This window comes from Dryobates pubescens, chromosome 8 (genome assembly GCF_014839835.1).
Source record: "Dryobates pubescens isolate bDryPub1 chromosome 8, bDryPub1.pri, whole genome shotgun sequence".
In the NCBI taxonomy this organism is placed as follows: domain Eukaryota; kingdom Metazoa; phylum Chordata; class Aves; order Piciformes; family Picidae; genus Dryobates; species Dryobates pubescens.
The window spans coordinates 28,208,222-28,223,463 of NC_071619.1; the positions used below are offsets into that span (position 1 = coordinate 28,208,222).

Genomic DNA, 15,242 nt, shown 5'->3' on the forward strand with positions numbered 1-15,242 from the left:
GGTTTTGGCATTTTGGGAAAGCAGCATACTAGAATTCCTTCTCAAGAAGAGGCAGCTGGGATAAAAGCCAAGACTAAAGAATGCAATGGTGTGAGCCAAGCAGAGCTCCTTAGCCTTTGGGAAAGAGCTGCTGGCTGCTAACTCCATTCTGACTCAACGGCAAGATGCAGCCTAGACATAAAGAAGCATAGGGCTCACTGAAAATTTGTGATGAAAGTGTATTTTTAACAGAAAATGCTGAGATTCCCTAAGTGACTTGTTTTGTGAGAAGTGGCTTCTGGCTTTAGGAAGTTGTTTTTCATTAAACTACAGAGTTATGTGGTAACACTTTGATTTGGCTATGCTGTCACAGTGCCTTCCTGGAGTGTATTTTAGTTCTCAAGTTCATGTTCTCTTCTCTGAGATGGGAGTCTAACAGATCCTGAGAGATACACCTTGATATGTGGAACCATCTTGAACAAGCAAATGGGAGCATGACTATAGGAATTCCAGTTCCCAGGAGCCAGGACATCAGTTTGACGACATGAAATATTTTAACTTTCTGGAATTATTTCATTTTTGCCACCCCCCTCCCCCTTTTTTCTTTTCCCTCCTTCTTCCCCAAAGCAAATACACAATTTCTCTTTGCACTTCCATCATTTTAATGGCAATGTTGTTGTCATTGAAACTTAAGTAGGGAAAAGACATTTTGGCCTACTCTTGTCAAAAAATAGGTAAAGAGTGCAACCCTTCCAGGAGACAAACAAAAGTTTGTGGATTTGGGTTGAGGTTTTTCAAGTGGAGGGTGTTTATATAATATTATTGACCCCCAGCCATCCGATGAATTTGTGTTGGTCAGACTGGATGCAGAAAAGGGAAATGCCCAGTTTCCTATTTAGGAAGTTTTAGTCGAAGGTTTAAGTTTCAGTTTAGGTGTTCTCCTTAAATGTCTGTCTTGTTTCTGTCTTCCTAAAGGAAAGATTGACTGGTAACTCCCAGTCCCTGTGGATGCCAGGGCTGCTTCAAGTAGCAAATGCAAACTCCAGGGTCAGCCTGGAGGTCAGGACATGGTCCAACAGCATACTGTGTGCATCACCGTGAAGAGAGGCAGAGGCGTTGTCTTCAGACGCTATTTCAAAGCTTTACAAGTTATTTTCCTTTGATTCTTCAGCCTTACCTTATGTCTACAAAGGCACATTGGCATTGTCTATAATCTAAATGTATTTTTAAAAGCTGTCAAAGGAGACCATCGATTAGCAGAAATTAATCTGTCATGATGATAACTGAAGGTTTCTACAGAAGTTTGCATTTCTGCATTTAAATAAACTGTATTGAGGGGGAGGCTAGTTTTTTGTTCGGTATGAATCAGACTTGGAGGTACACAGAAGATAAGTACGTTCCTCTCCTCACTACCATGTCTGTTGTGGCCCTTTTACTCAGGTTATTTATTTGCAGAGGAGGAGGAAATAAAAAACAGCATTAATGAAATTGAGTATGGGTTTTCGTAGCTCAGCCAGATTTCTGCTGAATAGATTTCTCTGGGTTCGAGCCAAGATCTGTGTATTGCTTTGGATGGGTAAAAGCCTTACAGTTGTGTATCTGATTTCTGCACTGGCATCTGTGGGAGGGAAGAAACCTTAAATGTATGAGTGGGGCTCATCTGGTTATTTATGGCACGGTAACAATGTGTATAAAGATTTGATCCGACACATATGTCAAAGTAATTCCTGTTGACTGACTTCAGGGAAAATACATTGCAAATCCAACTCCTTGGTGTGCTTGGGATTCTGCTACAAAGGTATCTGCTGTGGATTTTTTTCTGGGGCTGTCAGACTACTTACTTTGCAGTCAGGCAGAAGGGTTTTCACTGGTTTCTTATTTCTCTGGTTTTAATTAGTTTAAAAAGTAGTCTTTAGAAAAAGCAAACACCACCACTCCTCCTTTCCCTTCCCTTTCCCAAGGCAACCCTCTGTATGTGAGAAATGCCATGTTAATGTCTTGGATTGGCAGGATGCATCCAGAAACATCATTCACAGTTACTTGATTGTTGTTTTTTAACTAAAGTTCATTTTACCACAAAGTACGTCATTGCTGAAACTGAATTGTTGAAAGAGGTCTCATCTTTACCCATTTTCCTACCACCAAATTCTGAAACTGCTGTTTTAAAATGCTTCTGGAAGTGTTATGTTGAGTGTTGTTGTCTTTTTAAACCCACAGCTTTCAGGTTTCTTGATTTATTGTTATCATGGCCGTAGCAGCAATACAGATGTATTGTACGTACTCAGGCAGGGATGAAAATGTTCTCTCTGTTGCCATGAATATCTGTCTTGTTTTTCATTGAATGGTGATGACTATACAAAAAGGAGCACAGGGATTTATTAATTATTCAGAACCAAGTCTGTTTATCTGGAAGAAATACGTATAAAGGTATATTGGAAGTGGTGCTTTTACTGCCTGCAGTCGCCAACCTTGCTAACTAAAGATCTTACAGCTACCACCGATCCTGTGGGAGAGAAGTCTAAGCCCATTTTTCAGATGAAGGATTGAGGAGAAAAGAGACTGAATGTCTTCCCAGCGCAATACGTGTCACATGTGACAGGGGTGGATGTTGGGTACAGCTGATGTTGTCTTCAGCCAGAATCTTGGCAGAAAGTGATCATCCTTTCCAAAGCAGATGAAATTTTCCTCACCAAGACTGCATGATTGTCAGTATCTTGTTTCTTCTTGTTCCCTGTGAAGTACAAACTGTAATAATGAAGACTAAATACTTGAGGAAGGTGTTTCCCAAATTAGCATGCTACGGTTTCTTATGGAAAACCAGCATCCAAGCCATTGAGGAAATAGAGCAGCCCAGGAGAATAAAAGGCTTACCAGGCTTCGAAAGACCTTCATTTACATAAATATGCAAAGACATCTGTTACAGTCATGAGTGACCTGCTGGTTTACATCATCAGCAGGGGAAACTTGCAGTCAGTCAGCATTGCCTGCAGTAGCAGGTGCTGCTTTAGGCAACAGGAATCGCTGGAGAGGTTTTCAATGAACAAAGACCTTTCTGCTTGCCAAGAAGAGACACTGAAATACGGGAAACTGAAACAAATGGCACACGCCTACAGTCTTTCATTTGTAGTACATGAGAGCATCGTGTGTGCTTCTGTGGCCAGGCCTTTACGTGGTTAGTTACAGGTATGGCAAGTCTGACAAAGTTTGTGTCTGAGAAGTACTTAGGCTTTTAAAGCCAAACTACTTAAATCAGATTCACGAAGAGAAATGAATCATCATGATCTAATGGAAAATGTTCAAACCAAATTTTTCATCTAAAACCAAATATTTTTATTATCAGAGTATATGCCCAAAATAGTAAGGCAAAACTGTTACCCTATAGGTTATGATTACTTAAGTGAGTAATTGAAGTTTAGTTCTTGTTCAGCATTAATCAGCAGAGACATTATAACTTTATATAATGCCATGGTATTTGTATTCCTCGTTGGCACATGGCATATGATGTTCTCTCTATTTCTCTTTTTCTCTTCGCCCCCACCCATGCAGTAATAATATTCGCAATCTGATCTTAAATTCAGATTTGTTTCTGTTTCATGACAACTTTCAGTTCACTGCATAACATGGTTTGTTAAGGGAAGAATCTGTCTTTCCAGTGGATGAAGTGCTGGTCAGAAAACCATGACACATTTCAGATCGCAAGAAGGTTATGGTTTGGTGTGTTATACGTGACTGTGATTGACAGAGTTCTGAAACCAAAATGCTCACACAGTAAAAAGGAGCATCTGAGGAGCCTGTAGTAAACCCACAGAAGTAAAAGAGTTGACATTTGCGAAGGCTTCCAAGACTTAAAATGCTTTCCCCCTGATTCTCTCATGTATGTTAAATACTGCTCTTTAATTATAGTAAAAGGTACAGCACACCTTGAGTACTTGATTCACTATATTTAATGGGTGCCCTGCATCAGGATGTAGCAGTTCTAATAACTCTGTGAGATCTTTAAATACCTTAACAGTTCCCACCTCTATTTTGATAACATATTTAATAATAAGTCAAGATAAAACAAAACCTGTTCTTTTCTTTCCCTCTGAACAGAGCGTGGATCACACTTCTCGTGAACCTCATCATATTGAGGTTGGGCTAAGATGAGCATAACCAGTGACGAAGTGAATTTCTTGGTGTATCGCTATCTCCAGGAATCGGGTAAATTTCCTGTCTTTCCTCACAACTTCAGGTCATAGATGAAATAGACAAATGGGGGTTTGCATGGAGTTGCTTTAGGAATGTTGCATCAAGTGTTTCAGACTGACAAACAGATGAGAGATCTCTTGCACAGAGCCAGGTTTCTTTGGAGCGGTGGCCTCAAATGTAATGGAAGTGCAAGCATACACAGCTACACAGTAAGCACCGCCGTTAGGCAAAGCAAGGAAATCAATGCCCTTGTGTTAACACATCTTTCTGTAGATTTACATCATGTCAGGCAGGTTTTAGCAGCACAGGCACAAAGCATGTGTGTTTTGTATCTTTTTGCTTCACTACTTGAAATAGTTCTGTCAGATACTTAAGTAGAGAGGGGTTGTCCAAAGTGGTTTTATATTGTCTGTAAATGGAAATACGGGTGTAAGCATCTGACGATTTAGAGCTTAATTAGGGCAATTATGTAAACTGAACTGTACGAGTGTCAGTGTGGCTCTGTCTTCTCACATTCACCTCTATGTGTTTTCATATTGGAAAACTAAGTCTGTAGAGGGTTTTTCTTTTTAAAAGGAAAACTTCATCTTTCACTCAAAAAACCCCAAAATGACCTGAAACAGAAAATTTGCTTTAGGGCCTCTTTTGGTTTTTTAGTCTTAGTGCCACATTTGACTGCAAGAAGTAGAGGTTCTCATTACTAAAAGAAAAAGTTCTGTTCATGCAGAGATGGTAAGGGAGGTAAGAAACATTAACAAAGGATTTATAGCTAGGATCCCAGTTTACTTGGTACTGACCCTGTGTTCTGGGTTGTCCAAAGCAGAATTGACTATAAAAACACTTGGTGTTTCATATGCTGAAACAAACAAGTCTGTAAAAATACACATCCTCCTACCAGAACACTTGAAGCCAGCTTTGGAATAAACTCTTCAGACCTGAGATGTCTCAGACACCAAAATCCCAGCAGGTAAAATACACTGGTTTAACCTGCTTCTGTGGGTTGTTAAAACTGTCATTTCTTAGATCAGTTCTTTATGTTTATATCTGCAGCCAAGACCGTTTCATTCCAAGGAATCTAAATCTTGAGGCAAGGAATGTCCTGAAATTGGGAAGTTCTATATTTTTTCAGAATTTGGTCTTCTAAAACAGTTCTTTGAGAGTTCCAACTGCAGGCCATGTGGCTCTCTTCTCACATTGTATTCTTCTTGCTGATCACATAGCTTATAAAAAGATAGTCTAGTTCTGGCAGGCAATGAGATGAACAAAGACAGGAACTAACACAAACTAAAATGTTGTTCTGGCAAAGCTTCGTTTAAAAAAATAAGCTCTTGGGTACCCCACCAGAAAGGGCTTTTGATCATGAAAGCAGTGTGCAAGTACACATAACCAAAGCTTAGAAAATCCTGAATTTGTTCTACATTGTCGTATTTGTATTGTCAGTGATTCTGCATAACGTTGTATTAATACAGTAACCTTTCCTGCTGTGAATGTAAGAGACAGTCTTTTTTATTCCTCTTGATAGATCAGCAATGTTGTGTAGTGATTCAGAAGAGAGCTTTAGAAATTCAGTCAAAGATGGTGATACCAGCCAAATGTCAGGAAAATGTTCTTCTAGATAGCCTGTCTCCCATAAACAAGCAGTCACTTTTGCCACTGTGGGGAGGGCTTCACGTACAAGTGTTCATACTGATTGCAAGTTGTGCTGCTCTTACCTTCTTATGAAAAGCACCCAGTATTTGTCTTACTTAATTCACACATACTAAAGGCATTCATATTTCCAGTGTTCTGTTGTATTTTACCAATATAAGAAGAGCAGAATTTGAAGTTAAATATTTGAGGAAGTATTAGAATGTGCTTCCAACTGAGCATATTGAAATCTAGAAGTGAAGTATTGATTTAGTGCTTGATAGTTTGCTAGCAATTCCATCCAAGAGCTATAGCCAGTGATGAATCCACTAATCTATTTATTGGTTTGAGTCCTCTGTCATAACATCATTATTTTCCCAAAGAAATTTTTATATCTGTATTTTCAGATAAAGTAGGGAAATAAGACAGAAATTGTTACGCAGAATCTTGGCTTTCCACTTGCTAGTATAAATGCCATAGGATGTGACAGCAGATCACTGGATGTTAGGGGTTGGAAGGGACCTCTGGAGGCCACTGAGTCCAACTCACCTGCAAGAGCAGGACCATAGAATCTAGCTCAGGTTGCACAGGAACACATCCAGATGGGTCTTAAAATTCTCCAGAGAAGGAGACTCCACAGCCTCTCTGGGCAGCCTGTTCCAGTGCTCTGTGACCCTCACAGTGAAGAAGTTCCTCCTCGTGCTGGGTTGGAACCTCCTGTGCTGTAGTTTATATCCATTACCCCTTGTCCCATCACAGGGTGCAACTGAGCAGAGCCTGTCCCCTCCCTAGTGACCCTCAGCTATTTAGAAACATTTATTAAATCCCCTTTCAGTCTTCTCTTCTCCGGATTAAAAATCCCCAGGGCTCTCAGCCTCTCCTCACAGGGCACACGCTCCAGGGTTCTTTTGAGATATCTTTCCTTTAATCTTATGTGAAATTTCCAGAATTTTCCATAAAATGTAGGCAACTGATAGGAGAAAGAGAGAAATAACAGAAGGAAATACTTATGGTGGAACAACTATATGAAAAGCAAACTGTCCAAGTATATTTCAAGTTATTTTGTGGCTGCAAGGTGCAGAGGCACTTGAGATTATTTGTAATACTAGCCAAGATACTGAGGGGTCCTTTACACTTTGTTATGAAAATGCTGGCAAGTTATTCTGGTCAAGTTCAACTTTTGTAAAACTGAAGTTACAATTTAAATTTTCTCCTTAATTCTACAGAAAAGAATGGAAAACTTGCCCAGGAGAGTATTAACAGAGTTGAACTGTCTAAACCATTATTGTTGCTTTTTAACAATTCTTGGCATACCAAGAGGAGTTTCAGTGAACTGGAAAAAGCAAATGTGGTGCCCGAATTTTTAAAGGTTAAACAAGATGATCCAGGTAACTATAGGTCAAGCAAAATCATTGGAAGGTTGAAACTAGATACCTCCAACAAAAAATGAAGAGATGACATAATCCCTAATGCCAGCCAGCACGTTTTTATACAGAGATCTCGTTGAACAAACTTGATGCTGCTTTTTCCAAGATTGCAAATGAAGTTGACAGAGATAGCTGGGCTGATAATAATACACTTAGACTACTTTACAACATTTAGTTAGTCTGGTTGATACTGTGTTTTTAAAACCATAATTAAATAAGTGTGTAAAATCAGTTTAATCCAGGGTTATCAAATGAAATAAAAACAGGCTAACAGAAACATCTTGAAAAGCGATGAGAGATGGGGAATGTTAATCTCGAAGGTTGCTTCTAGTGGCAATGCTCAATTGAGCATAATGCTCAATTGCTTTATCAGTTACCTGGAAGGAAATACAAAGTGATCCAAGTACATTTGCAGATGGAATGAAATGTTAAGTTGTGGCACATGATGAGTTGTACTGACTGATTGTGTGGTTTAACTGAAAAAAATACAGCCAGAGAGAATGCTTTGAGCTGCCTGCTGCTGGAGATGATGCCTGGTCCAGAAGCAGTGCAGTCAAATCATTCAAGTACAGGACAGGTCTTGGACAAGTTAAGGTTGTAATTGCTTAGCTGTATTAAAATAAATATATAAATAATTGCCTCTTCATGTAAGTGACTGTCCCAAGGCTGCATCATTTCCATTTAGGCTCCTTGGGATGATGGCATAGGAATTCCACTACTAAGGTGTCTAGGTGTCCTAGTTTGGAGCAGAGCAGATTGCTCCAAAAGGGGCAAAAGAGTAATGCTCACACAAATGGATTGGATAGTTATGGAAAGTTTAAATGGAAAAGCAATTCATATACTACAAGAACTCCAAAGTGTAGTGGTGAGCATACCAAAGAATATAAAGTTCAAAGAAATCCCCGGTGTAATCTTAACACACAAGTTCCTTTACACCAGACCAAAAACCTAACACTCCCCTTCTCCCCACCTGGGGTTCACCGAAGGCCCCAGGGCTCTTTCTTCTCCCCACCATTGCTAGGCTGGTTTCAGGCTGGCCAGGCCTGAACTGCCCCCGCTTTTTACCCTGGCATTAGGCCTAAACAGGCCAAGATTGCACAGGGGAAAAAAAGTTACTCAAGCCAAGAGGCCGTCATTACCAGATACGAGAGTATCTCTCTCCCACAGGAGCAGAGAGGGAAGAAAGAGAAAGACAATAACTTTGCAGCCAGATTTACGAGGGTGCAGGATTTATGGGTAGAAATACACTATTTCCTGTGTCCACCCACTGGGCTGGACACTCTAGACACTGCAGGTCTCAACTCTGTGGCTTCTTCTTTTGGAGGCACCCAACCTAAACAGCCACACTAGGGCTGATCACTTCCACTGCAAGACTATGAATGCACCCCTTTTTGAGGTATGAAGAGAATGAGTGTCTAATTTCTGTGTAAGGTTTTTATTTCCTATCCAAAAGTCAAATCCTGAAATGTTCAGTTTGCTTCTTTTTGAATATGAACTTTTTGGTGCACAATTTAAAGTGGCACAACTCTTAAAAGTGATGAGTCCTTCCAAGCATTATCTCAGGAGTCTAATTTTTAAAAGTCAGGTTATATATATTAATTGTCTTGGTTCAAAGGCTACCTTTACATGGAAATGTTTGCCTCGGTTACTAAAATCAGGCCTAGGTTATGTGTACATTATCAGTGTGGAGGTAGGTACACAATCTTACTGTGACTATAGCAACAAAGCAGGTTCATTGAGAAAAGTGAAACAAGCTATACCAAGGAAGCCACAGTTTTGGTATCAAATTATGTTGATTAAGATTTGTACCTTTTCAGACTCCTGAGAAGCATATTTTTGCTAGCAGCCAGATTTGCTGCTGACATATTCCTTCTATTGGCTTTCTTCATAGTGAAGAGCTGTGTTTCTAAAAAAGATATATAGAATTCACAATGCAGAGTTTTTCCATTCTGCTTTGCTTGCCCAAAGGAGAAGCAGGTAATTGTTTGTCTTTCGGAATAAAGGCCAGAGCAGTACAGTGCAATGGAAGTAATAAGGACTCCAAGGAAAACTGAAAAGAGGTGAGAAGGGGATGGTAAAACTAAGGGAAATCAAATCTCTCACATACCTTTTAATTTAAAATGTGCTGCCATCTGTTGTGAATGACAAAATCTATCATAGGTCCAAATGCCACAACAAATTACCTTCCCTACCCAGCCCAACCTGTCGGTTCAGTTGTTATAGCTTTTTCAGGTTTGGTATTTGTGATGCATTGATCGATGTACTTCCATGCATGATGCAGTATGGAAGCCTTATCTGAACGTCAGGCCCCCAGTTGTCGGCAGCTTTTACTGCTCTCTAGTAGGGCATTTATTGTAGTGGATATCTGGCAGTGACTTGCTAGAGCTAAGGTTGTGTAACAGTTTCCATTTTTGCTCATACTTTTACTGTTCAGTTTGAATTTTTCCATGTTTTATGACATACACTTGATAAGCTATTCCTCAGTGTACAGTCTGTGCAGTGTCCAAGACAATAAAAGCACAAGCTGGATGCTTCTGCTGAAAAGATGTCAATGGAATTTGTAGCTGCTGACTTGGGACGGTTTACCATCATCCTTTAGAACTGTCATTTGTTTTCTCCCCAGCCATAAAAATCAAGGCAGCTAATAACATAGCTGTTTTCCTTCTGTAGACTCGGGGTGATAGCAGCATGTTGGTCTGTTTGGTTCACAGTTGACAGATTTTTCTTGGGTTTCTAAAAGACAAATTTTTCTCTCAGGTTTTAAACTTAGGCTCAAGGGCACATAGAGCACAAAATGTTTCTGTGAATCACAGCAGAAAATTGCTTATAGAGTTAGGCAAACATGGGCTTTTCCTGTAAAACCATCCAGGACATCTTACTCTTATTCTGCCTTTGGGAAGTCTGAAAAAATCCGGAGATATTCTGCAGCTTCTGGAATTTCACCTTTGTGTTGTCCAAGTAGATACTAGTAGTTGGAATAGTACTAAACTACAATTTTCCAATGCTATGTACAATTTGTTTAAAAGAATGCAACAACATTTGAAGGAAAATATCTTGGTTTTGACTCATTCTCCTTTTCTAACAAAGATTATGCAAAATAAGGAACAATTGGAAGTCAGTATTCTTTTCTTTTGACATTGTACCTTATTCAACAGTTCGTGCTTACACAAGCCTGTGGTGTTGTTTCTTTCTCTGAGGTCCATACTTTTCTGCATGTGAGATGGTCAGAGTATCTTGAACAGTTGTGTGTGGCACAGTCATGGATCGGACATGCATGGTGACATTCAGATGAAGCACGATATACAGTGTTGTCATATAGAGGTTCTTACATCTGCTGCAAAGCCAGCTGCCTCCTTTGTGTAGGAAGGCTACTGCTAGGTAGAAGGGAAATGTACATTGCAGGGGTTTTCTTAAATTATTAAAATCGCTACCTTAAGAATAATTCATTAGAAGAATTAATCACTTGGTCAATAAAGGCACTTGTCCAGTGTGACAGTAAAGACAATATTGTGTATTGAGGATGATGATTTTTATTTTGCTTTTTATGTTTTCTTCCAATTTAGCTCATTAGGATCATAGGAAAGTTCAGGCTAGATGGTATCTGAGAAGATGATAGAATCAGAGAACAGATCAAGTTGGCAGGGACCTGGGGAGATCATCTAGTCCTGCTTGCCTGCTCACAGCAGTCAGCTGCAGCAGGCTGCTCAGGGCTGTGTCCATTTGTGTTTTGAAGGATGGAGATTCCACAGCCTCCCTAGGCAGCTAATACTCAAGCATCCTCAAACTGAGAATAGCCAGCCTCTGTCCTCTTTGCACCCTCCTCTGGTATTTATACATGTGGATACAGTCCCCTGTGAGCTTCCCCTTCTCCAAGCTGAGCAGTCCCAACAATCTCAACACTCAGCCTTGCCTTTGTCTACCAGATGCTCCCCATTAATAATTTCTGTGGTCTTTTCATTGGACTACCTCCAGTATGACCGTGCCTAAAATTGGACGCTACTCGAGGTGTGTCTCACTGGGGTAGAGAACAGGACAAGGATCCCCTCCACTGACCTTTTCATAGCACAGCTTAGAATACTGATAGTTTTCATAGCTACAAGGGGACAATGCTGGCTCATGTTCAACTAGTCCAGCCTCCTGCTCAGCGCTGGAGAGCCTCAAAGATCTTACAAAGAACCTACATAAAGGTGATGTTAAACATGGTAGTTACTGGAATACTCTTGAAGCTCTTTACATTGTTGTGCTCTAATAGTAGGATCAATGAAGGAAAAATGCATTCTTGAAATGGCATCCTGCCAAAGATAAAACACGATAGTGTCATTTCAGCAACAATCTATGTCTGCATTATTTGTGTCTACATATGTGTCATCACTGTTACTTGGTTCTCATGTATTCTGCCAGCAGTGTAGAGTAGTTCATGGATGAAACTCAGTTTTGTGCTAGTGCTAAACAGGTATTACTGAGTAAATAACACCTTTTTTTAAGGAAATATTTAAAAACTGCATGTCTAAACATAACCTTAAGCTTCTTGTGCCTTCATTTTCCTGTTTGAAAGGGAAGAGCTATGTGCAGTACCTCACAGCAGATGTTAAAAGGTTATAGTCATAAAATGACTATAACCTATGAAATTCCTCTCTGAAGAAAGACTACTACAGCTGTGCTGGGACAAGATTTAACATTCTTTTTCTGTTACTTGAAAGGACTATTTATGATTTGTAGATGACTTCATATCTCTGAATGAATGAGATGCTTATTATTCAGGAGCAGTGTTAAGACTAAGGGCAAGCATTCTTTCACCTTTTCAGCTGTACTATGGCAAGGTTTTGGAGCAATTCCAACTCCCACTTTTAATTCTTATGGTTTAGCATAGATCTGGTTTGTGGGCATGCTACCCGGTTTATATAATCTGTTATCCTGTTTAGCACCAGCCTACTCAATTAAAATAAAACTGCCTGAGCTTATGATCCAAATCTCTGATGTACTGGAGCCTGGATATTATTTGAGATAAATATAAAGCCATGATGTTGTTTTAGGAGCAGGATATGTGTTAAATTGACTCCTGGTTAAGAACTCCTGAGAAATCTCATAAAATCTTTTGGTTTAAAAAAAAGTGCTTCCTAATGGTCACTTCAGAATGAACATTCCTATATCTAATGAGAAGCCATCTACACCATAGATAGTGTATAATGTAACGCAATGTATGTAACTCTCACACACCCCCCAGCATAATATGTATGTAGTAAAAATAGTGTTTTACTAAACTGCTGCTGGGTTTTTTTTTTTAACTCTCTTCCCTACTTTATTTTTCCTAAAGTAGGGAGTTACAGATCACCCTTTCTCACACCTAACCAGCAGAGCTGTATTAGGATTCCTTTTGTAGTCAACATCAGCAGAAACCATTCTAATGCTGAAGTTTCTGAATGCCCACTGACTGTCAGCTGTGGTGTCGCTACTTGCCACCACTTAGAGGTGTATACTGGGACTGATAGAAGAACATAGCTTACAGAACTAAATTGTCAAGTATATGTGACTGCAAAAGTCTCTTCTGTAAGTGATACACGTGTCTTTGGATGTTTGGTTGCACAGACAGGGCTAGAAGATAAGAGAGTCCCATTAATTTAGAAGGAAAAGATTATGCTTTTCTCTTGCCATGGCCTTTGTATGTTACTTCAGACCTCGCATATAGTTGCATTAAACTCTGTGATCTGTGTTGACGTTTATTCACAATTGTCAGTTTAATTTATACAGTGACAAAAAAGGATTCTTTCAGTCCTTTTTTTCAAGGGAGTTTAGGTTTCTCTTTCCATCGCTCACGTGGTTTTCTTTCTGTATCGTATTTCTCTTTTTGTTAATGTGCATCCCTCAGGCTTAAACAGCAAGTGTCAAGTACCACTCATCAAAAGATCATTTTCAGGTCCTTTTCCAACATAATTTCCAGCATGAAAAAAAGAAATTAAATTTGCCAAAGATGTTATTTGGCTCATAAGAAAATAATTTGGGGTAGCAGGCATTTACTCTGAATTCTTGGCAGCAGGTCAGCAGGTCAGGTATCCAAGAAAAAAGGGTGTAATGTTTAATATTGGTGAATAATCAGAGCTACAAAACTTTGGGTAACGAGGCACAGTATCATTTTGGCAACTGACACAAGCTGCAGCTAAGGATCCTTTCCTCATATTTCTCAGGGGCTGTGAAAAAGCTTGTAATACTGGACACATTTCCCAGCGTTCTGGAAATAATGGTAATCGCTCAGCAATCGTAATCTTGAAACAAATGTACAGGCCCTATTGTTCTGCTGATTTTACTAAAAATACATTTCATCTGCAGTTCTCTATTTTACATTGCTAATGTGTGTCCTCGTTAAGCCCTTTATGTAATTGCAAAGGTAAGTCTTCAAAATAAGCAGACGCTGCCAAAACCAGAGAGGCACTCTAGGACGTATTACTGAGAAAGAAAAAGCTCAGCTGGAAGAATCTCAGTCTGATGTGAATAACAGTATGTGGTGTAGGATTTTCACCTACCTTTTTTAAAACTCTGTGTAGACTCTTATCAGAGGCTTGAGACACCAGACACTTATTAACTGCAGACAAATGTATTTTGGAAAAGTTGGTGTCCTTTTAGTGAAGCTTCTGAATTGATGCATTAGGGTTTTATGGCCATATTTTTATACATAGAATACATAGAATAAACCAGGTTGGAAGAGACCTTCAAGATCATCGCGTCCAACCCATCAACCAATCCAACTCCGCCCAAGCAACTAACCCACAGCACCAAGTACCCCGTCAAGTCTTCTCCTAAAAACCTCCAGTGATGGTGACTCCACCACCTCCCCAGGCAGCCCATTCCAATGTGCAATCACTCTTTCTGTATAGAACTTTTTTCTAACATCCAGCCTGTATCTCCCCTGGCGCATGCATATGTAATAACATTTAGACCGAAAACTAAAGAGAAGCAAAGATAAGGATCCATGTTACATTCTCAGTTCTAACTCAGTGTATCATACAGAAGGACACATACTACTCTCTAAAATGGCAGCTGCCTGTGAAGAAAATCATTGCATTCTCTTGAGCAAAGGGCAAGAAATTATGTCATTTACTTCAGGAACTAGATTAGTGTATGTTAGGCCCAGGAGTAAGAAAATCGAGTTGCTTTAAGTTAAACTGTTTGATTCTGATTTTGCAGCTAGAAATTCAAATATACCCTTACTGATACTTCTCTAGAGTGGTACATCTAGACCTGCAGAAGTTTTAATTTCATGTTAACTGTGCTGGTTGTGCATCACTAATGTTTGGAGGAAATATTTTTGGTAATGGTCATATTTCACTCTTCTTTAGTTTTAAGCTCTTGCGGTGGAGCTCTAATTTACTTCAGAACACCCCATTGCACCCCTTCTTGCCTTCTTCCTTAGATGGCACTCACAAGACCCAGACACCAAATTTGGAAAGCTGTTTTTCCTCTGGTTGCATGTGATGTCTTTGGCAAGCAGTTGTGCAGGCAGCTTGAGAGTTATTTGGATTTGGTAATGTGGTAAAGCAGCTGATGGGACTGTGTGTGCACATCTTTTCCTCGTGTGTGTGATTTTCTTTTGACTCATTACACTATGGAATGTTTCTACTTCATGTGTCTAAATCTCTGAGGATTTTGGCCCATATACCATTTATGGTCATAAAGATGACTTTCTTTTCCCCTCTCAAACCTTTTTTGCCCCTCCCTGGAGCCTGTACAGATGTAATCATCTTTTATGTGCCTTTTACTCTTGCCTGAGTTTTGCATCACTGAAAGTCTCAGCAGCAATGCCAGGCTCGAGGCTACCTTAAGAAAACAGGCACTCAGGCAGCCAGAAAACTTAAGCTTGCCTGTGGATCCTGATATAGCAGTTGCAGGTTGGTTCTACTGAGCCAGAAGTTTTAATCATTTCTAAAACCTTGCAACATCAGAGAAGTCAATAAAATTAAAGTGTTGGTTATTTTCACTTGGAGATGGTTAAATTGTTAGAGAAAAAGGAGGGATTGCCAGATAATTTGT

At 39.6% G+C, this 15,242-nt stretch overlaps 1 protein-coding gene across 1 annotated transcript in view; it reads left to right on the plus strand.

The window, feature by feature from the left end:
- Positions 1-4,082: 4,082 nt before the first annotated feature.
- Positions 4,083-15,242, plus strand: part of TBL1X (transducin beta like 1 X-linked) — a 50,308-nt gene continuing 39,148 nt past the window's right edge. Inside the window, exon 1 of the mRNA XM_009903823.2 lies at positions 4,083-4,179. Within this exon, the coding sequence (XP_009902125.1) occupies positions 4,122-4,179 (58 nt within the window). The 5' untranslated portion in view covers positions 4,083-4,121. The remainder of the gene's footprint in view (positions 4,180-15,242) is intronic.